A 23,451-nucleotide genomic window follows, 5' to 3' on the forward strand; every position below is an offset into this window, starting at 1 on the left:
TAAGCAGAGTCTACTTTCTATACATATTCTAAAGATGCAAAAGTTCTTAATCTTAAGTTTGCCCATCAAAAGTTAGCATCATAAGAACATTTTGCATACGCTAAAATAAAATAGTTAAACAAATTGAAACGGCACTCTAAGCATGCTTTTCTTAGGGCTAAGGACTAGCTACAGAAACCCAAATCGTATTCTCAAAGCATCCATACGATAGACTAAAATGACTGCATTTCTGGAGTATATGCTATGGTTCATTGCTTTTGATTTCAGTAGTATTCCTGAGTTCATTTCACACACCACTTTTTAGTTTCCAAACATGCCATCAGAGGCGTTCAAAGCGCTAGTGTCTCTAGCCTCAAAGTCAAAGAGAGTCTTAAAGCATTTCCTAGGGTTCCTATACGGCATTCTCAGGGGTGTTTCCGCTACTTGGTGTACATATTAATGGCCCTATTTTTTCCGGATGTTTTTGGGGGTAAATCGCCGCGCTGTATAGTGGGATAACTCGTAATTCGTAACATGTTTTTTATTATATTTTGCAACCCCTATTTTTCTTTCTGAGAGGTGATATCCTAATCAATCAACCTAGGGCAATGTTTTTAAGTATGTATAGCATAGTGCCAATTTATTCATCAAACCGACAGACACGCAACCTTATATCTCCTGGAGAGTCTCTTCTTGGCCATTGGTTTAGTTCAAACACGTGCGACCTAATGCTGGGAAATTTTATTACATTGTCTTTCGCATACAACAAATTTGTATTTTGTAATTACGTTCTTATTCTCTTCCGAATATGTTTTGTTCATATAATGATAATTTAATTTCTCAGAATCTTAGCCTATTTTTATCATTTTCCAGAGCTAATGGATGAAATTATATGCCTTCGTCTTGGGTTCCTGTCCCTTCTGGGGCTTGGGAGCACGCGCCCTATCTGGATTTTTTTTTAAATTTACACCTTCTTTCTAATTTTTTAGCTTGTACATTTTTATACCTAGTGTCATTTTTTGATTCTTACAGATTAGCGTGAGTTCTCAGAAACTTAGTTTATTTTTTCATTTTTTTAGCAAATGGGCGAGATTTTATGGCTTCGTCTTAGGGCCCTGGTCCTTCTGGGGCTTCAGAAGCACGCACCCTATTCAACTTTCTTTAATTTACGCCTTCTTTCTAATTTCAGCTCGTACATTTTTATGCCTAATTTCATCTTTCGATTCTTACAGATTAGCGTGAGATTTCAGAATCCTCGCCTTTTTTTTTATATTTTTCTGAGTGAACAGGCGAAATTATATGGCTCCATCTAGGGTTCCTTGCCATTCTGGGGCATAGGCAGCACGTTTTCTTTTTATCTTTCTTTAATTTACGCCTTCTTTCTAGTTTTCTAGTTCGTACATTTTATATGCCTAATTTCATCTTTCGATTCTTACAGATCAGCGTGCCTTCTCAGAACCTTTTGCATTTTTTTATTATTATTTCTGGTGGCCAGGGGCTGTGAGAGCACGCACCCTATTCCGCTTTCTTTAATTTAAGCCTTCTTTCTAATTTTTAGTTCGTACATTTTTTATGCCTAATTTCATCTTTTGATTCATTTAGATTAGCGCGGGTTCTCAGAAACTTAGCTTATTTTTTTCTGAGCAATTGGGCGAGATTATATGGCTTCGTCTTGGTGCTCCTTCCCTTCTTGGGTTTTGGGAGTACGTGCCCTATTCAACTTTCTTTAATTTACGCCATCTTTCTAATTTTAGTTCATACTACTACTACTACTACAGTAGTAACCAAGGTACTACTTTGCGTACGCCCCCGTACCAAACAGGTTTCTGGTAGGTACAATCTGGTTTGGTAGGTACAATCTGGTTAGGTGGGTATAATCTGGTTTGGTTCAAGTTTTTTTTGACACAATTTACCGGATTTCTAATTCACCTTATACTTTGCGTGCGCCCCCGTACCAAACAGGTTTCTGGTAGGTACAATCTGGTTTGGTAGGTACAATTTTGATCTGTTTGTGTCTCTTTGGGCTGTTTGAGTCTTTTTTGGGCTTTGTTTGTCTCTTTGGTCTTGTGTCTCTTTGGGCTGTTTATGTTTCTTTGGGCTATGTGTGTCTCTTTGGGCTGTTTGTGTCATTTTGGTCTGTATGTCTTTTTTTTGGCTGTTTGTGTCTCTTAGGGGTCGTGTGTGTCACTTTGGGCTATGTGTGTCTCTTTGGGGCGTTTGAATCTTTTGGTCTGTATGTGTCTGTATGGGCGTTTTTTTTCTCTTTTGGCGGTGTATGTTTCTCTTTTGGGTTTGTGTTTATCTTAGGGCTGTGTTTGTATCTTTATCCTGTGTGTGTGTCTCTTTGGGCGGTGTGTGTCTCTTTAGGCTGTGTATCTCTTTAGGCGTTTGAATCTTTTGGTCTGTTTGTGTCTGTATGGGCGTTTTTTGTCTATTTGGGCTGTGTTTGTGTATGTTTTGGCTTTGTGTGTCTCTTCGGGCTGTGTGTGTCTCTTTATTCTGTGTATTTGTCTCTTTGGGCTGCGTGTGTCTCTTTAGGCTGTGTGTCTCTTTGGGCAGTTTGAATCTTTTTGGTCTGTGTGTGTCTCTTTTGGCTTTTTGTGTCGTTTTGGGCTTTGTGTGTCTATGTTGGATGTGTTCGTCTCTTTTAGCCGCGTGCATCTCTTTGAGCTGTATGTGTCTCTTGGGATGTTTGAGTCATTTTGGTCTTTGTGTGTTTCTTTTGGCTGTTTGTGTCTCTTAGAGGCCATGTGTGTCTCTTTGGGCAATGTGTGTCTCTTTGAGGTGTTTGAATCTTTTTGGTATGTATGTGTCTGTATGGGCGTTTTTTGTCTAGTTGGGCGGTGTGTGGGTGTATTTGGGCTTTGTATGTATCTTCGGACTGTGTGTATGTCTCTTTAGTCTGTGTGTGTCTCTTTGGGCTGTGTGTGTCTCTTTAGGCTGTGTGTCTCTTTGGGCAGTTTGAATCCTTATGGTCTGTGTGTGGCTCTTTTGGCTGTTTGTGTCGTTTTGGGCTTTTTGGCTTTTTGTGTCGTTTTTGGCTTTGTGTGTCTCTGTTGGATGTGTGCATCTCTTTTGCCCGCGTGCATCTCTTTGAGCTGTATGTGTCTCTTGGGATGTTTGAGTCATTTTGGTCTGTGTGTGTTTCTTTTGGCTGTTTGTGTCTCTTAGAGGCCATGTGTGTCTCTTTTGGCAATGTGTGTCTCTTTGAGGTGTTTGAATCTTTTTGGTATGTATGCGTCTGTATGGGCGTTTTTTGTCTCTTTGGGCTGTGTGTGTGTGTCTCTTTGGGCTTTGTGTATCTCTTCGGACTGTGCGTATGTCTATTTAGACTGTGTGTGTCTCTTTGGGCTGTGTGTGTCTCTTTAGGCTGTGTGTCTCTTTGGGCAGTTTGAATCTTTATGGTCTGTGTGTGCCTCTATTGGCTGTTTGTGTCGTTTTGGGCGTTTTGGATTTTTGTGTCGTTTTTGGGTTTGTGTGTGTCTGTTGGATGTGTGGGTCTGTTTGGGTCGCGTGCATCTCTTTGAGCTGTATGCGTCTCTTGGGATGTTTGAGTCATTTTGGTCTGTGTGTGTTTCTTTTGGCTGTTTGTGTCTCTTAGAGGCCATGTGTGTCTCTTTGGGCAATGTGTGTCTCTTTGGGGTGTTTGAATCTTTTTTATATGTATGTGTCTGTATGGGCGTTTTTTGTCTCTTTGGGCTGTGTCTCTTTGGGCTTTGTGTGTCTCTTTGGCTGTTTGTGTATCTTATAGGCCATGTGTGTCTCTTTGTGCAAAGTGTGTCTCTTTGGTATGTTTGAATTTTTTTGGTATGTATGTGTCTGTATGGGCGTTTTGTCTCTTTGGGCTGTGTGTGTGTGTGTCTCTTTGGGCTTTGTGTGTCTCTTCGGACTGTGTGTATGTCTCTTTATCCTGTGTGTGTCTCTTTGGGCTGTGTGTGTCTCTTTAGGCCGTGTGTCTCTTTGGGCAGTTTGAATGTTTATGTTCTGTGTGTGCCTCTTTTGGCTGTGTGTGTCGTTTTGGGCTTTGTGTCTCTCTGTTGGATGTGTGCGTCTCTTTTGGCCGTGTTCGTCTCTTTGACCTGTTTGTGTCTCTTTGGGCTGTGGGTGTCTCTTTGTGATGTGTGTGTCTCTTTAGGCTGTGTGTGTCTCGTTGGACTGTGTGTCTTTTTGAGGTGCCTGAGTCTTTTTGGTCTTTATGTGTCTCTTTGGGCTGTTTGAGTCTTTTAGGTCTGTGTTTGTCTCTTTGGGTTGTGTTCATCTTTGAGCTGTCTGTGTCTCTTTGAGCTGTTTGTGTCTCTTGAGGCTGTGTGTGTCTCTTTGGGCTGTGTGTCTCGCTGGGCTGTTTGAGTCTTTTTGGTTTATCTGTGTGTCTCTTTGGGCTGTTTGAGTCTTTTTGGTATGTGTTTGTCTCTTTGGGCTGTTTGTGTCTATATTGGCTGTGTGTGTTTCTTTGGGCTTTGTGCGTCTCTTTGGGATGTGTGTCTCGTTGGACTGTATGAGTCTTTTTGATCTGTTTGTGTCTCTTTGGGCTGTTTGAGTCTTTTTTGGGCTGTATTTGTCTCTTTGGGCTGTTTGTGTCTCTTTGGGCTGTTTCTGTTTCTTTGGGCTATGTGTGTCTCTTTGGGCTATTTGAGTCATTTTGGTCTGCGTTTGTTTCTTTTGACTGTTTGTGTCTCTTAGGAGTCATGTGTTTCTCTTTGGGCTATGTGTGTCTCTTTGGGGTGTTTGAATATTTTTGGTCTGTATGTGTCTCTTTGGGCTTTGTGTGTCTCTTCGGGCTGTGTGTGTCTCTTTATCCAGTGTGTGTCTCTTTGGGCTGTTTGAGTTTATTTGGTCTTTGTGTGTCTCTTTGGGGTGTTTGAGTCATTTTGCTCTTTGTGTGTTTCTTTCGGCTGTTTGTGTCTCTTAGGAGCCATGTGTGTCTCTTTGAGCTTTTTTTGGGGTGTCTGAGTCTTCTTGGTCTGTATGTGTCTCTTTGGGCTGTTTGAGTCTTTTAGGTCTGTGTTTGTCTCTTTAGGTTGTGTTTCTCTTTGGGCTGTCTGTGTCTCTTTGGGCTGTTTGTGTCTCTTGAGGCTGTGTGTGTCTCTTTGGGCTGTGTGTCTCTTTGGGCTGTTTGTGTCTTTTTTTTGTGTGTGTGTGTCTCTTTTGTATGTTTGAGTCTTTTTTGTGTGTTTTTGTCTCTTTGGGCGGTTTGTGTCTCTTTGGGCTGTGTGTGTGTCTTTGGGCTTTGTGTGTCTCTTTGGGCTGTGTGTCAATACGTTTAAGCAATAAATATCTTTATGCTTAACCCGTCTTTATTCTTTAGAATAGTTCTATTGTAAGCAAGTAACAAACTCTTTCCTGAAATCACCTCTTGGATACACAATACAGAAACTTCATTTAAGAAACTATGACAAAATTGTAAGTAAGTAAGTAATGAAAAAATTGTAAGTAAGTAAGTAACAAATTTTTTCTTGAAGTGACCTCTTGGATACACAATACAGAAATTTCATTAAAGAAATTATGAAAAAATTGTAAATAAGTAGAGTCTTTTTGGTCTGTGTTTTTCTCTTTGGGCTGTTTGTGTCTCTTTGAGCTGTGTGTGTTTCTTTGGACTTTGTGCGTCTCTTTGGGCTGTGTGTCAATACGTTTAAGCAATAAATATCTTTAAGCTTAACCCGTCTTTATTCTTTAGAATAGTTCTATTGTAAGCAAGTAACAAACTTTTTCCTGAAGTCACCTCTTGGATACACAATGCAAAAACTTCATTTAAGAAACTATGAAAAAATTGTAAGTAAGTAAGTAACAAATTCTTTCTTGAAGTCACCTCTTGGATACAAACTCTTAATTGTTTTCACGACTTAGATAAATATCTTTTAGCTTAACCCGTCTTTATTCTTTAGAATAGTTCTATTGTAAGCAAGTAACAAACTCTTTCCTGAAGTCACCTCTTGGATACACAATGTAGAAACCTCATCTAAGAAACTATGAAAAAATTTTAAGTAAGTAAGTAACAAATTCTTTCTTGAAGTCACCTCTTGGATACAAACTCTTAATTATTTTCACGACTTAGATATACGAAGTAGAAATTTAATTCAAGAAATTATGAAGAAATTCTCAGTAAGTAACAATTTCTTTCTTGAAGTCAACTCTTGGATACACAATACGGAAATTTCATTCAAGAAATTATGAAAATATTTTTAAGTAAGTAACAAACTCTTTTTTGATTTCACCTTTTGGATATACAGTACAGATACTTCATTCAAGAAATTATGAAAGAATTGCAAATAAGTAACTTTTTTTTTCTCTTTATCACAAACAATTTTCACTTAGCTACACGATATAGAAATTTAATTCAAGAAATTATGAGAAAATTCTCAGTAAGTAACAATTTCTTTCTTGAAGTCAATTCTTGGATACACAATATGGAAATTTCATTCAAGAATTTCATGACTTAGATGCACGATGTAGAAATTTAATTAAAGAAATTATGAAAAAAATCTCAGTAAGTAACAATTTCTTTCTTGAATTCACCTCTTGGATACACAATGCGGAAATTTAATTCAAGAAATTATGAAAAAAATTCTCAGCAAGTAACGATCTTTTTCCCCAAGTCACCTCTTGGATAAACAATATAGAAATTTCATTCAAGAAAGTATGAAAAAATTGTGAGTAAGTAGCAGATTCTTTCTTGAATTCACCTGCTAGATAAACGAAAAGACATTTCGTTCAAGAAATTATGACTAAATTCTAAGTAAGTAACAAACTCTTAATTGTTTTCACGACTTAGATATACAAACGTAGAAATTTAATTCAAGAAATTATGAAGAAAATCTCAGTAAGTAACACTTTCTTTCTTGAAGTCAACTCTTGGATACACAATACGGAAATTTCATTCAAGAAAGTATGAAAATATTTGTAATTAAGTAACAAACTCTTTTTTTTGATTTCACCTCTTGGATATACAGTACAGATACTTCATTCAAGAAATTATGAAAAAATTGCAAGTAAGTAACTTTTTTTTTCTCTTTATCACAAACAATTTTCACTTAGCTACACGATGTAAAAATTTAATTCAAGAAATTATGAAAAAATTCTCAGTAAGTAACAATTTCTTTCTTGAAGTCAACTCTTGGATACACAATACGGAAATTTCATAACTTTTTTTCTTTTTCTCTTTATCACAAACAATTTTCACTTAGCTACACGATGTAGAAATTTAATTCAAGAAATTATGAAAAAATTCCCAGTAAGTAACAATGTCTTTCTTGAAGTCTACTCTTGGATAGACAATACGGAAATTTCATTCAAGAAATTATGAAAATATTTGTAAGTAAGTAACAAACTATTTTTTGATTTCACCTCTTGGATATACAGTACAGATACTTCATTCAAGAAATTATGAAAAAATCGTAAGTAAGTAACTTTTTTTTCTCTTTATCACAAACAATTTTCACTTAGCTACACGATATAGAAATTTAATTCAAGAAATTATGAGAAAATTCTCAATAAGTAACAATTTCTTTCTTGAAGTCAACTCTTGGATACACAATATGGAAATATAATTCAAGAATTTTATGACTTAGACACACGATGTAGAAATTTAATTCAAGAAATTATGAAAAAATTCTCAGTAAGTAACAATGTCTTTCTTGAAGTCAACTCTTGGATACACAATACGGAAATTTCATTTGAGAAATTATGAAAAAATTGTAGGCAAGTAACAAACTCTTTTCTGAAGTCACCTCTTGGATACACAATGCAGAAACTTCATTTAAGAAACTATGAAAAATTGTAAGTAAGTTACAAAGTCTTTCTTGAAGTCACCTCTTGGATACAAAATACAAAAATTTCATGAAAGAAATTATGAAAAAATTGTAAGTAAGTAGCAAATTCTTTCTTGAATTCACCTGCTGGATAAACGAAAAGACATTTCGTTCAAGAAGAAATTATGAAAAAATCGCAAGTAAGTAACTTTTTTTTCTCTTTATCACAAACAATTTTCACTTAGCTACACGATGTAGAAAAATAATTCAAAAAATTATGAAAAAATTCTCAGTAAGTAACAATTTCTTTCTTGAAGTCAACTCTTGGATACACAATACGGAAATTTCATAACTTTTTTTTTCTTTTTCTCTTTATCACAAACGATTTTCACTTACCTACATGATGTATAAATTTAATTCAAGAAATAATGAAAAAACTCACAGCAAGTAGAAATTTCTGTTTTGATGTCTACTCTCGGATACACAATACGTAAATTTCATTCAAGAAATTATGAAAATATTTGTAGGTAAGTAACAAGCTCTTTATTTATTTCACCTCTTGAATATACAGTACAGATACTTCACTCACGAAACGTGATTAAACACGTTTTGAAACTACATGTTATTTGCTTGCCTTTCCTTGGCACCTTTCCAAATGAGCGGGGATTCCCCACCGGTTCCTACACATTGCAAAAAGTGAGCAGTACGAAAACTCCACGTTTTCAACCAGACTGGTTTTTTAGATAAATCTGTGGAAACAGCCTCTATTTCTGACCGTTGAAGTTGTGCTGTTAAAAAGATGGGAAGGTAACTACACCGCCTCTCACGCCTCTTTTTTCTAAAATCGTGCAGTCAAAATTTGACACGACACACAAACAAAGCCAGAGTGAGAGGGGTATCACCAAAGTTGGGATGATCTAGGTTCGCTTAGAGTAGCGCGCCACTCTAAGTGAACCTAGATCAACCCAACTTTTTGGATATCTCTCTCACTATGACTCTGTTTGTAAATTCTTTTTTTGTAATTCTTTGTTTGTAATTTGCTACTTACATACAATTTTTTCATAATTTCTTTAATGAAATTTCCGTATTGTGTATCCAAGAGGTGACTTCAAGAAAGAATTTGTTACTTACTTACAATTTTTTCATAGTTTCTTAAATGAAGTTTCTGCATTGTGTATCCAAGAGGTGACTTTAGGAAAGAGTTTGTTACTTGCTTAAAATTTTTTCATAATTTCTTAAATGAAATTTCTGTATTGTGTATCCAAGAGTTGACTTCAAGAAAGAAATTGTTACTTACTGAGAATTTTTTCATAGTTTCTTTAATTCAATTTCTACATCGTGTATCTAAGTCATGAAATTTCTACATCGTTTAGCTAAGTGAAAATTGTTTGTGATAAAGAGAAAAAAAAGTTACTTACTTGCGATTTTTTCATAATTTCTTGAACGAAATGTCTTTTTGTTTATCCAGCAGGTGAATTCAAGAAAGAATTTGCTACTTACTTACAATATTTACATAATTTCTTTAATGAAATTTCTGTATTTTGTATCCAAGAGGTGACTTCAAGAAAGAATTTGTTACTTACTTACAATTTTTTCATAGTGTCTTAAATGAAGTTTCTGCATTGTGTATCCAAGAGGTGACTTCAGGAAAGAGTTTGTTACTTGCTTACAATTTTTTCATAATTTCTTAAATGAAATTTCCGTATTGTGTATCCAAGAGTTGACTTCAAGAAAGAAATTGTTACTTACTGAGAATTTTTTCATAATTTCTTGAATTAAATTTCTACATTCTTTATCTAAGTCATGAAATTCTTGAATGAAATTTCCATATTGTGTATCCAAGAGTTGACTTCAACAAAGAAATTGTTACTTACTGAGAATTTTCTCATAATTTCTTGAATTAAATTTCTATATGTGTAGCTAAGTGAAAATTGTTTGTGATAAAGAGAAAAAAAAGTTACTTACTTGCGATTTTTTCATAATTTCTTGAATGAAATATCTGTGCTGTATATCCAAGAGGTGAAATAAAAAAACATTTTGTTACTTACTTACAAATATTTTCATAATTTTTTGAATGAAATTTACGTATGGCGTATCCAAGAGTTGACTTCAAGAAAGAAATTGTTACTTACTGGGAATTTTTTCATAATTTCTTGAATTAAATTTATACATCGTTTAGATAAGTGAAAATTGTTTGTGATAAAGATAAAAAGAAAAAAAAAGTTATGAAATTTCAGTATTGTGTATCCAAGAGTTGACTTCATTAAAGAAATTGTTACTTACTGAGAATTTTTTCATAATTTCTTGAATTAAATTTCTACATCGTGTAGCTAAGTGAAAATTGTTTGTGATAAAGAGAAAAAAAGTTACTTACTTGCGATTTTTTCATAATTTCTTGAATGAAGTATCTGTACTGTATATCCTAGAGTTGAAATAAAAAAAAAGAGTTTGTTACTTACTTACAAATATTTTCATAATTTCTTGAATGAAATTTCTGTATTGTGTATCCAAGAGTTGACATCAAGAAAGAAATTGTTACTTACTGAGAATTTCTTCATAATTTCTTGAATTAAATTTCTACGTCGTATATCTAAGTCGTGAAAACAATTAAGAGTTTGTTACTTACTTAGAATTTTGTCATAATTTCTTGAACGAAATGTCTTTTCGTTTATCCAGCAGAAGAATTCAAGAAAGAATTTGCTACTTACTTACAATTTTTTCATAATTTCTTTAATGAAATTTCTGTATTGTGTATCCAAGAGGTGACTTCAAGAAAGAATTTGTTACTTACTTACAATTTTTTCATAGTTTCTTAAATGAAGTTTCTGCATTGTGTATCCAAGAAATGACTTCAAGGAAGAGTTTGTTACTTGCTTACAATTTTTTCATAATTTCTTAAATGAAATTTCTGTATTGTGTATCCAAGAGTTGACTTCAAGAAAGAAATTGTTACTTACTGAGAATTTTTTTTATAATTTCTTGAATTAAATTTCTATATCGTGTAGCTAAGTGAAAATTGTTTGTGATAAAGAGAAAAAAAAGTAACTTACTTGCGATGTTTTCATAATTTCTTGAATGAAGTATCTGTACTGTATATCCAAGAGGTGAAGTCAAATAAGAGTTTGTTACTTACTTACAAATATTTTCATAATTTCTTGAATTAAATTTACGTATTGTGTATCAAAGAGTTGCCTTCAAGAAAGAAATTGTTACTTACTGAGAATTTCTTCATAATTTCTTGAATTAAATTTCTACATCGTATATCTAAGTCGTGAAAACAATTAAGAGTTTGTATCCAAGAGGTGACTTCAAGAAAGAATTTTATACTTAATTACTTACAATTTTTTCATAGTTTCTTAAATTAAGTTTATGTATTGTGTATCCAATAGTTTACTTCAGTAAAGAGTTTGTTACTTGCTTACAATAGAACTATTCTAAAGAATAAAGACGGGTTAAGCTTAAAGATATTTATCTAAGTCGTGAAAACAATTAAGAGTTTGTATCCAAGAGGTGACTTCAAGAAAGAATTTGTTACTTACTTACTTACAATTTTTTCATAGTTTCTTAAATGAAGTTGTTTCATTGTGTATCCAAGAGGTGACTTCAGGAAAGAGTTTGTTACTTGCTTACAATAGAACTATTCTAAAGAATAAAGACGGGTTAAGCTTAAAGATATTTATTGCTTAAACGTATTGACACACAGCCCAAAGAGACGCACAAAGTCCAAAGAAACACACACAGCTAAAAGAGACACAAACAGCCCAAAGAGACAAACACAGACCAAAAAGACTCTACTTACTTACAATTTTTTCATAATTTCTTTAATGAAATTTCTGTATTGTGTATTCAAGAGGTGACTTCAAGAAAGAATTTGTTACTTACTTACATACAATTTTTTCATAGTTTCTTAAATGAAGTTTCTTTATTGTGTATCCAAGAGGTGACTTCAGGAAAGAGTTTGTTACTTGCTTACAATAGAACTATTCTAAAGAATAAAGACGGGTTAAGCTTAAAGATATTTATTGCTTAAACGTATTGACACACAGCCCAAAGAGACAAACAAAGCCCAAAGAAACACACACAGCCCAAATAGACACAAACACCCAAAAGAGATACACACACACCAAAAATACTCAAACAACCCACAGAGACACACAAACAGATCAAAAAGACTCAAACAGCCTAAAGAGACACACAGACAAAAGGGACAGAAACCGACCCAAGAGACACACAAACCCCAAAGAAACACACAAAGCTCAAAGAGACACTAACAGCCCAAAGAGACAAACACAGACCAAAAAGACTCAAACAGCCCAAAGAGACACAAACAGATCAAAAAGACTCAGACACCCCAAAAAAGCTCAAAGAGACACACATGGCTCCTAAGAGACACAAACTGCCGAAAGAAACACACAAAGAGCAAAATGACTCAAACACCCCAAAGAGACAAACATAGCCCGAAGAAACACAAACAGCCCATAGAGACACACACCGTCGAAAGAGACACAGACAGCCCAAAGAGACCCACAAAGCACAAAGAGACACATACAGACCAAAAAGATTCAAACACCTCAAAGAGACACACATAGCACAAGGAGACACACATGACTCCTAAGAGACACAAAAAGACAAAATAAACAAACAAAGACAAAAATGACACAAACAGCCAAAAGAGACAAAAATAACAACAAGACACATACACGTCCCAAAGAGACACACACAGCCCAAAGAGACACACACCGCCCAAAAAGACTCACACAGCCCAAAGAGACAAACACACAGATCAAAGAGACATAAACAGCCCAAAGAGACAAACAAAGACCAAACAGACTCAAACACCCCACAGGGACACACATCCCAAAGAGACACACACAGCCTCAAGAGACACAAACAGCTCAAAGAGACACAGACAGCTCAAAGAGAAACACAGCCCAAAGAGACAAACACAGACCTAAAAAACTCAAACAGCCCAAAGAGACACATACAGACCAAAAGGACTCAGACACCTCAAAAAGACACACAGTCCAATGAGACATACACAGCCTAAAGAGACACACACATGACAAAGAGACACCCACTGCCCAAAGAGACGCATCCAGCTCAAAGAGACGTACACGAACCAAAAATACAAACACCGGCAACAGAGAGACAAACCGCCACCCCCAGCGCAACCAGCGACCAGAGTCACTATCCGCCAGCGAGGTGTCGAGTTGCTCACAGAGACACTCCACCTAAAGAGACACACACAGCCCCAAGAGACACACACAGGATAAAGAGAGGTACAAGCAGTCCGAATAGACACGAAACTTCTAAAGAAACACAAACACACAGCCCAAAGGTACAAAAAACGCCCATACAGACACATACATACCAAAAAAATTCAAACACCCCAAAGAGACACACTTTGCCCAAAGAGACACACATGGCCTCTAAGAGACACAAACAGCCAAAGAGACACACAAAGCCCAAAGAGACACACACACACACCCCAAAGAGACAAAAAACGCCCATACAGACACATACATACCAAAAAGATTCAAACACCCCAAAGAGACACAGATTGCCCAAAGAGACACACATGGCCTCTAAGAGACACAAACAGCCAAAAGAAACACACACAGACCAAAATGACTCAAACATCTCAAGAGACACATACAGCTCAAAGAGATGCACGCGACCCAAAGAGACGCACACATCCAACAGAGACAGACAAAGCCCAAAACGACACAAAAACCCAAAAACCCAAACAAGACACAAAAAGCCAAAAGAGTCACACACAGACCATAAAGATTCAAACTGCCCAAAGAGACACACAGCCTAAATAGACACACACAGCCAAAAGAGACACACAAAGGCTAAAGAGACATACACACAGTCCTAAGAGACACAAAAACCCCAAATATACACACACACACACCCCAAAGAGACAAAAAACGCCCATACAGACACATACATACCAAAAAGATTCAAACACCTCAAAGAGACACACATTGCCCAAAGAGACACACATGGCCTCTAAGAGACACAAACAGCCAAAAGAAACACGCACAGACCAAAATGACTCAAACATCCCAAGAGACACATACAGCTCAAAGAGATGCACGCGGCCCAAAGATACGCACAAATCCAACAGAGACACACAAAGCCCAAAACGACACAAAAAGCCAAAAGGCCCAAAACGACACAAACAGCCAAAAGAGGCACACACAGACCATAAACATTCAAACTGCCCAAAGAGACACACAGCCTAAAGAGACACACACAGCCCAAAAGAGACACACACAGGCTAAAGAGACATACACACAGTACGAAGAGACACACAAAGCCCAAAGAGACACACACACACAGCCCACAGAGACAAAAAACGCTCATACAGACACATACATACCAAAAAGATTCAAACACCTCAAAGAGACACACATTGCCCAAAGAGACACACTTGGCCTCTAAGAGACACAAACAGCCAAAAGAAACACACACAGACCAAAATGACTCAAACATCCCAAGAGACACATACAGCTCAAAGAGATGCACTCGGCCCAAAGAGACGCACCAATCCAAAAGAGACACACAAAGCCCAAAACGACACAAACAGCCAAAGGAGACACACATAGGCCAAAAAGATTCAAACTGCCCAAATAGACACACAGCCTAAAGAGACACACACAGCCCAAATAGACACACACACACACAGAGGCTAAGTATATACACACAGCCCTAAGAGACACGCAAAGCCCAAAGAGACACACACACAGCCCAAAGAGCAAAAAACGCCCATACAGACACATACAGACCAAAAGATTCAAACGCCCCAAAGAGACACACATAGCCCAAAGTGACACACACGACCCCTAAGAGACACAAACAGCTAAGAAAGACACACAGACCAAAATGACTCAAACATCCCAAATAGACACACATAGACCAAAGAAACACAAACATCCCGAAGAGACACAAGCCCAAAGAGACAAACAAAGCCCAAAAAAGACTCAAACAGCCCAAAGAGACACAAACAGATCAAAAAGACTCAAACAGACCAACGAGACACACAGCCCAAAGAGACGCACAAAACCCAAAGAAACACACACAGCCCAAAGAGACACAAACAGCCCAAAGAGACAAACACAGACCAAAAAGACTCAAACAGCCCAAAGAGACACACAAACAGACCAAAAAGACTCAAACAGCTCAAAGAGACACACAGCCCAAAGAGGCACACACAGCCTCAAGAGACATAAACAGCTCAAAGAGACACAGACAGGCCCCTCATGCAAACAATTCTGAGTGTAGTCTACTATTCCTTAAATAGCAGCATCGTACATTTTGTTTAAATACTTATTTTTTCATTTTCCAGATTCAAGATTTTTATTTAACACAAATGAATAGACACGGGGGCGTACGCAAAATATAAGGTGAATTAGAAATCCGGTAAATTGTGTCAGAAAAAACTTGAACCAAACCAGATTATACCCACCTAACCAGATTGTACCTACCAAACCAGATTATACCCACCTAACCAGATTATACCTACCAAACCAGATTGTACCTACCAGAAACCTGTTTGGTACGGGGGCGTACGCAAAGTATAAGGTGACTTAGAAATCCGGTAAATTGTGTCAGAAAAAACTTGAACCAAACCAGATTATACACACCTAGCCAGATTGTACCTACCAAACCAGATTGTACCTACCAGAAACCTGTTTGGTACGGGGGCGTACGCAAAGTAGTACCTTGGTTACTACTTACTACTACTACTACTACTACTATTACTACTACTACTACTACTACTACTACTACTACTACTACTGCTACTACTATTACTACAACAACTACTGCTACTAATACTATTGTTACTTTTACTACTACTAGTCTTACTACCACAGCAATTTCTTTTCAAATTTCGATCAGATGCCATATTTTAGAGGTTTCATTCCTGAATCAGCTCCAAATGTCAATTTTTTCCACTAGACAATTTTTTAAATGCGTTTGTAAATTTGTGGTTTCTCTGGGCTGTTGTTTATTCTTTACTAGGTTGCATTTTTCGCTGTAACCATGACTGGAAACCTCAGCTAGGTTAAATATGTTGAGACATAATATTCCAGGACCAAAAATATTATTTTCATGAATATAGGAAAAGCATCTAAGTATCAGAGGCAACGCTATAGCGTTGCCTATAGTAAGGGCAACACGGCTCTAATGTTTTATTATTATTTACTTATTTATTTCCCAGAGACACTTCATATGGAAGGGGTCGTCGCAAAAACTTCAAAGGAAGCTCATTCGATTGTAAATCGAGAGATATAGTGCCCTTTTTAAGAGTCAAAAGTGATGGGAAGGCAACGAACACCCCTACCACGCCTACCATTTTCCCAAACACATGCAATCAAAGTTTTGAGATAGCCATTTTGTTCTACGTAATTGATTTTATTATAGAAATTATGTTTTTGAGGAGGACACTCTCCCCACAACCCTCGGGGGAAGGGTTGTAAGTTATGTCCTGGGGGCATATAAGCTTTTTTATAGAAGGCCTTGTCGTAGAAACTTCAAAAACGGCTCATGCGATTGGAAATTCAAAGGGCTAGTGGCGTTTTTAATAGTCAAGGGTGATTGGAGGGAAACTAACCCTCCTCTCACGCCCACATTTTCACCAAACACATCCACACAAAATTTTTAGATAACCATTTTGTTCAACGTAGTTGAAATTTCTGGTACTTAGGTCTTTGAGAATGACCCCCCCCCCCGCACACAGCCCTCAAGGCAAGAGTTGTAATTTATGCCCTTGGGGCATATAAGGTTTTTATAGAAACCGTTGTCGTAGAAATTTCAAAAAGGGCTCATTCGATTCGAAATTTAAATGGCCAGTGCCCTTTGTAATAGTCGAACTGATTGGAAGGCAACTAACACCCCTTCCACGCCCACCATTTCCCCAAACACATCCAATCAAAATTTTGAGATTGCTATTTTGTTCAACGTAGTTGAAAGTTTTGGAAATTATATCTTTGAGCATGACACTCCCCCCACCCCCCAAGGTCTTCAGGGCGAGGGTTATAAGTTATGCCCTTGGGGCGTGTATGGTTACTATGGAAGGAATGCTCGTATAAACTTCAGAGAGGGCTCATTTGATTGGAAATTGAAAGTTCTATTCACTTTTTAAGTGTCAAAAGATATATCTGAGGGTAATAAACCCCCACCCACGCCCTTTTTTCCCAAATGAATCCGATAAAAATTTTGACACAACCCCCAAGGGCCCGGGGGCAGGCGTTTTAAGTTCTGCCCTGGGGGCATATATGTTCTTATGAAAGGGATGCTCGTATAAACTTCAAAGAGGGATAACTTGATTGGAATCTAAAAGTTCTAGTTCACTTTTCAAGAGTCAAAAGAGATTGGAGGGCACCTAGCCCCCCCTCCACGCCTTTTTTCTCAAATCCATCTAATAAGAACTTTGAGATAGCCATTTTTCTAAAAAAAAATAGTTCAAAGACCATATAACGAAAACTCCGGGATCGACACAGCCACCCAGGGCCCGAAGGCTGGCGTTTTAAGTTATGCCCTAAGGGGGATATATGGTTCTTATGGAAGAAAAGCTTGCAAAAATTTCAGAAGGGGCTAATTTGACTGGAAATTGAAAGTTCTAGTTCAGTTTTTGAGAGTAAAAAGAGATTGGAGGACATCTAGCACCCGCCACACCCCTTTTTTCCTGAATGCATCCGATAAAAATTTTGAGATAGCCATTAAGTTAAAAATTGTTCAAAAGTCAGATAACAAAAACTCAGGTGTCGACACACCACCCCCCCAGGCATTGTAAGTTATGCCCTGAGGCATATATGGTTAATATGAAAGGGATACTCGTATAAACCTCAGAGAGGGCTCATTTGATTGGAAATTGAAAGTTCGAGTTCACTTTTTAATAGTCAAAGGAGATCCAAGGGCAACTAGACCTTCCCCCCTGCGCCTTCTTTTTCCAAATCCATCTGATGAAAATTTTGGGATAGACATTTTGTTCAAAAAAAATAGTTCAAAGGTCGGATAAGAAAAACTCCAGTGTTAATACAACCCCCCAGGGCATGGGAGAAGGCGTTCTAAGTTATGCCCTATGGGTATGTAACGTTCTTATGACAGGATGCTCATATAAACTTCATAGAGGGCTCATTTGATTGGAAATTGAAAGTTCTAGTTCACTTTTAAAGAATCAAGAGATTTAAGGGCAACTAGCCCCCCATGCCCTTTTTTCCGCAAGCCTATCCGATTAAATTTCTAAATTAGCCATGTCATCAAAAAAAATTCAAAGGTCAGATAAGGAACACTCCTCTGTCGACGCAACCCTCCAAGGCCCGAAGGCAGGCATTGTAAAAAATACTCTGGGGGCATATACCGTTTTTATAGAAGGGATGCTCGTTGTAACTTTTGAGAGGAGTAATTTGATTGGAAATTGAAAGTTCTCGGTCAATTTTTAAGATTCAACAGAGACCGGAGGGCAACTAGCCCTCTCCCCCCTCAATGTCCTAAATGCCTGAGATAACAATTTTGAATAAACATTTTGTTAAAAATAGTTCAAAGTTCAGATAATAATAACGCTGGTGTCAACAGAGCCCCACAGGGCCCGATGGTAGGCGTTGTAAGCTCTGTCCGGGGGGCATATACGGTTTTTATGGAAGGGATGCTCGTACAAACTTCATAGAAGGCTCATTTGATTGGAAATTGTAACTCACTTTTTAAGAGTAAAAAGTGATCGGAGGGCAGCTAGCCTCGCCCCACACTCCATTTATTTTTTTCCCAGAGGCGCTTCATATAGAAGGGGTCGTTGTATAAACTTCAAAGGGGGCTCATTTCAAAGGGGGCAAACTTTTTTCACTTTGATATTGTTACTTTGATACCAGTTTTGATACTTTGATGAACATTTAATTTTTAAAAAAAGTAAAAAATCCTTCCTGAAAATGTATGTATACTTCCCAATAACCAATATAATATGTAAGCAATGGGCAAAGTTCATAACTTGCAGCCCTTCCCCTGGGAACTGTGGGGGATTAAGTCATCCTAAAAGACATATTTATTAGATTTCCGACTATGCTGAACAAAATGGCTATCTCAAAATTTTAATTGGGTGACTTTGAGAAAAAAATGAGCGTGGGAGGGGGCCTAGTTGCCCTCCATTTTTTTTGTCACTTAAAAAGGGCACTAGAACTTTTAATTTCCGTTCTAATAAGCCCTCCTACGATATTCTAGGACCAATGGGTCAATACGATTACCCCTGGGAAAAAGAAAAAAAAAACAAATTAACACGCATCCGTGATCTTTCTTCTGGCAAAAAATGGAAAATTCCACATTTTTGTAGATAGGAGCTTGAAATCTCTACAGTAGGGTTCTCTGATACGCTGAATATGATGGTGTGATTTTCATTAAGGGTCTATAACTTTTAGGGGGTCTTTTCCCCTTTTTTCGAAATTTTTCCAGCCAAATTTTCTCAGGTGCGTAACTTTTGATGGGTAAGATTAAACTTGATGAAAGCTATATATTTGAAATCACAATTAAAATCTGATTCTTTTGATGTATCTATTGGTATCAAAATTCTGTTTTTTAGAATTTCGGTTACCATTGAGCCGGGTCGCTCCTTACTTACAGTTCGTTACCACGAACTGTTTGATGGGCAAAGTTTATAACTTGCAGCCCTTCCCCTGGGAACTGTGGGGGATTAAGTCATGCTCAAAGACATATTTATTAGATTTTTGACTATGCGGAACAAAATAGATGTCTCAAAATTTTGATTGGGTGACTTCGGGAAAAAATGAGCGTGGGAGGGGGCCAAGTTGCCCTCCAATTTTTGCGGTCACTTAAAAGGGGCACTAGAACTTTTAATTTTCGTTCGAATGAGCGCTCTTACGAGCGCTCGTACGATATTCTTTGACTAATGGATCGATACGATCATCCCTGGCGAAATAAAATAAAAAAACAAAAAAAACAAACAAACAAATAAACACGCATCCGTGATCTTTCTTCTGGCAAAAAATACAAAATTCCACATTTTTGCAGATAGGAGCTTGAAATCTCTATAGTAGGATTCTCTTATATGCTGAATCTGATGGTGTTGTTTTTCATTAAAGTTATATGACTTTCAAGAGTTGTTTTCCCCTTTTTTCTAAAATTAGGCAAATTTCCTCAGGCGCGTAGCTTTTAAGTGTAATAAAACTCACATATATGAAATTCGAGCAAAAAGGCGATTCTTTTGAGATATCTATTGGTATCAAAATTCCGTTTTTAAAGTTTCGTTTACTATTGAGCCGGGTCGCTCCTTACTTACAGTTCGTTACCACGAACTGTTTGAAACCAGTTTTATTACAAATATTTTCTTTTGTACTTAATATTGAAAATAACCATTTAAAATTATAGTATAAAATTGTCCATTTAAAAATAATCAAGCTGAAATTTTAAAAATAATCAAATATCAGGTGCTGGTACCTGAGGAGTTACTATATATCTGGAGCAAGACACTAAATCAATCAAAATATAATATTTCAGAATTAAAGTGTGGGATTAACCCATAAGTCTGTGAAATATAATACAAACAAGCTGCAATAAGTCAAGCTGCGATACTACAAGTTTCGACAATTTACTAATGTGGAGCTAAAAAGATAAGGATAAAGGTCTTACGGAGCCAGTACTGGTGCATAGGGCGTTGAATCGACGTTTCAGTTGCTGGGTCTTTTTTGTTACAGGGAAAAGTAGCAGGCTTGTCCACTGTCACCCCGCCTTGCTGCAGCAGGGATACGATCCTGAGCCCCGCATTACCAAGCAGAGCATCAATCCTCTGTGCTTCAACAGGGTAATGATGCACTAGGTAGACAGAAAAATGGGTCTTCTGAGAGTCACTCGGCAAAGATACTTTTGAAATTAAATTGACGCGTCAAATTAAAAGGGAAGGCATAATTTGACAACGCAAACTTACAAGACTTAGTATTCCAGAAGTAATTCACCTGATATCCTGTCCATTGCATATGAAAGTAGCTATCAACGAAAAAAAAATGATTCTAGAAAAAGTTGGGAGCTCCCAAAAGTTTGAGAAAGTTTTAAAAATTCTCAAAGTCTCAGTGTCAGGGAGACACTGAAAGTTAATAGAGTTTGAAGTTGATGAAATATTTCAATGATTCTGTTTCCTAGTTCCAGTTCTTTTCAACGTAATATTGTGAGTATAAAAAAAAACATAGTTTATTATTGAGCCGAGAGTTTAAAGAATTTGTAAAAGCAAAGACATGCCTTTATGCTAGTCATTACTTTCAAAATGTCAGTTGAAGATACAAAGGCTGTAAATATAGACAACAGATTAACAGAAATGACCCAAACCAATATAAAAACATAAATTTTGAGACTAAATAGACAGGCCTTACGCCTAGTTAATGAGATTGCTATGACCAATAATATACAACGTCAATACCCACTGGTCAAGGAAAGTGGTCAAGGGCATGAGAAGGCATTTTTTCTAATGTTGGAATTAGGCGACGAGGCATACAAAGCCTATGGTAGTAGTATTAAAAAAGCCCGACATGCAACATCAGCTAAAGTGCTTGCCCAAACTAGATAACCTCGACTTCCTCCAAAGATGAAAAACGTTCTCAGTAGTATTGCAAAAACGACATTTGAGTTGAATGCGTTAGCTTTGAAAATTGGTGTCCCGGTGACGTATAATTTTGTCGAAAGACCAGTCCCTCCAAGGACCGGACCTTCTGTGGGTGGTGCTTGCAATTGCTATAGCGTGTCATTTTACCAAATCCCCAGGATGTCGAATCCCCATGGATACAGATTTTGTCCTCGTGGTCCTAGATTCCCGGATTCTTTCAATGTAACCTGCAAAATACTTGACCACGACTATGAAGGAACTGGTTCAACACCACAAGCCGCAAAGCATAGCGCCGCTAAAAAGCCCTCAACAAATTAAAAAACGTGCCATCTTTGGTCAAAAATAAGCAAGCAGAGACATATGATGATCCCAGCTTGGAATCGAAGTCTCCCGTCTCCTTAGTCAATGAGATGGCATTGAGACAAGACTTGAGCGTTTGGCTAACTTTGGCTAATTTTGAACTTAATTTCAAAGGTGATTTTGTTCCTGGTTTCCCTGTTTTTTTCTCTAAACTTACTTTAAAAACTTTTTAAAAATGGGGGACTCTGAACATCCAGCTTGGGGCTTTTGGGCAGAATAAATAAATTAGCTATATCATATTTACACCAAAAATAGGGCACTAAATGTTTTGATTTACCTTCAAATGAGCCCTCTCCCAATATTTACATATCGCAATAACGTAAACAACACTGTTGCAAGTCTCTGTTCAGTCCAATTTGAATGAATATTTTATTTTGAAGTTTGTGTAAATGGAAAATACGTGTCCTTTGACAGTTTCTATGAAAGTTCGTATTTTAATTCTCATTTACAATGGGCCGTCTTTCGCTGTTTACAAGTTTACAGCTATTACTGCAACCATTTTATGGGTGCCAGGATGGAGGTGGAGCTCTCCTACATTATTAGGGAACACTAGTTGTAGATTTGAATGTTTTCTCATGACGTGTTATCTGGAAATCGATTCAACTACCTGAAAGCACGCGAGGAGAATTAGTGCTTTTGTGTTCCGAACAGAAATGTTCATTAATATTTTATTTCTATTTAACTATTTCCTTCGCAGCTAAGCTAATTGAAAAAAGAGCTTTTTTTTAACAACGCCCGTAATATTTTTTTTAGGAATATTATGGATCACGAAGAGACGAAGATGTTCGTAGAATCCGGCAACTTTATGATACAATGGATATGAGAAAGAGGTTTGAAATCCATGTTGAACATATCTTATCAAAAATCAAATCAGACATGGAAAACCTGCCAGAAAACATCCCATCAGAAATATTCTTAAAAATAATGAAAGCTCTTGAAAAGCGTGAAAAATGATGCTCTTAGCATTGTTTTTCTTTCTATGAATTATCTTTGGTATTTGATGAAATATATGTGACTTTGCAGTTTGGCAATTTTATATGACAGCACTTAAAAAAAAAGTTCTCTTGTTATCGTATTTTACAAAGTTTATTTTGTCTGCAGCTACATGCTTTGAAAAACTGCAAAAGTTCATTTGGTTAATATCAAGTAGCCAGTGCTTCAAAATCAAAGAGTAAACAGACGAAGTGAGTTTACCTGATTTTACTTTGCTTAGTCCGCAGAAGCTTCATTATGTTTACAATCACACTTCTTAATTAATATTTCTAACAGCTTTTGCAAATCTATTCAAACTACATAATTTTTACCAATATGGGTTTTAAACATGAAGTGGTACATGAGGTACCACTTCAAAGGACGATCTACATTACTAACTACAATAATCGTCATATTTTAGAAAAATTATAATTCATTGCAATTGGCATTTTGTATCTCCTCTTGACATTCTTCTATACTGTAGCAAACGATTTCTTCCTTTGCATTTAATGTGTTAATCTAATTCTGTTGCAAGAGGCACGAAGCCGCACATCAGATCTTGAGTAATGGGTAGTCTTTTCTGGCTTTTATTTATTTTCGCTGGCTTTTTCACTCTACTTAATCTCCTACTGACTATGCTGTTTTATTATGGGTTGTCTTCCCATCGTAGGACTGGAACTGAGAATAAGTCACAGGTGCATGAATAATCAATCTTAGTGATTTTTAACTAATATAAAAGCTTTACAGCAAATCTTATTCTTGTGTTCCAAGTATTTTGGGCAAGTA

General features: G+C 36.8%; 1 protein-coding gene and 1 pseudogene across 1 annotated transcript in view; both read left to right on the top strand.

Moving 5' to 3' along the window:
- Nucleotides 1-23,041, top strand: part of LOC148944321 (uncharacterized) — a 62,135-nt gene extending 39,094 nt beyond the window's left edge. Inside the window, exon 7 of the mRNA XM_089100124.1 lies at nt 22,447-23,041. Within this exon, the coding sequence (XP_088956250.1) occupies nt 22,447-22,647 (201 nt within the window). The 3' untranslated portion in view covers nt 22,648-23,041. The remainder of the gene's footprint in view (nt 1-22,446) is intronic.
- Nucleotides 20,998-21,866, top strand: LOC148944322 (double-stranded RNA-binding protein Staufen homolog; annotated as a pseudogene).
- Nucleotides 23,042-23,451: the final 410 nt, after the last annotated feature.

Source organism: Artemia sp. Qi Xiang Cuo, chromosome 14, assembly GCF_049724085.1.
Source record: "Artemia sp. Qi Xiang Cuo chromosome 14, ASM4972408v1, whole genome shotgun sequence".
NCBI lineage: Eukaryota > Metazoa > Arthropoda > Branchiopoda > Anostraca > Artemiidae > Artemia > Artemia sp. Qi Xiang Cuo.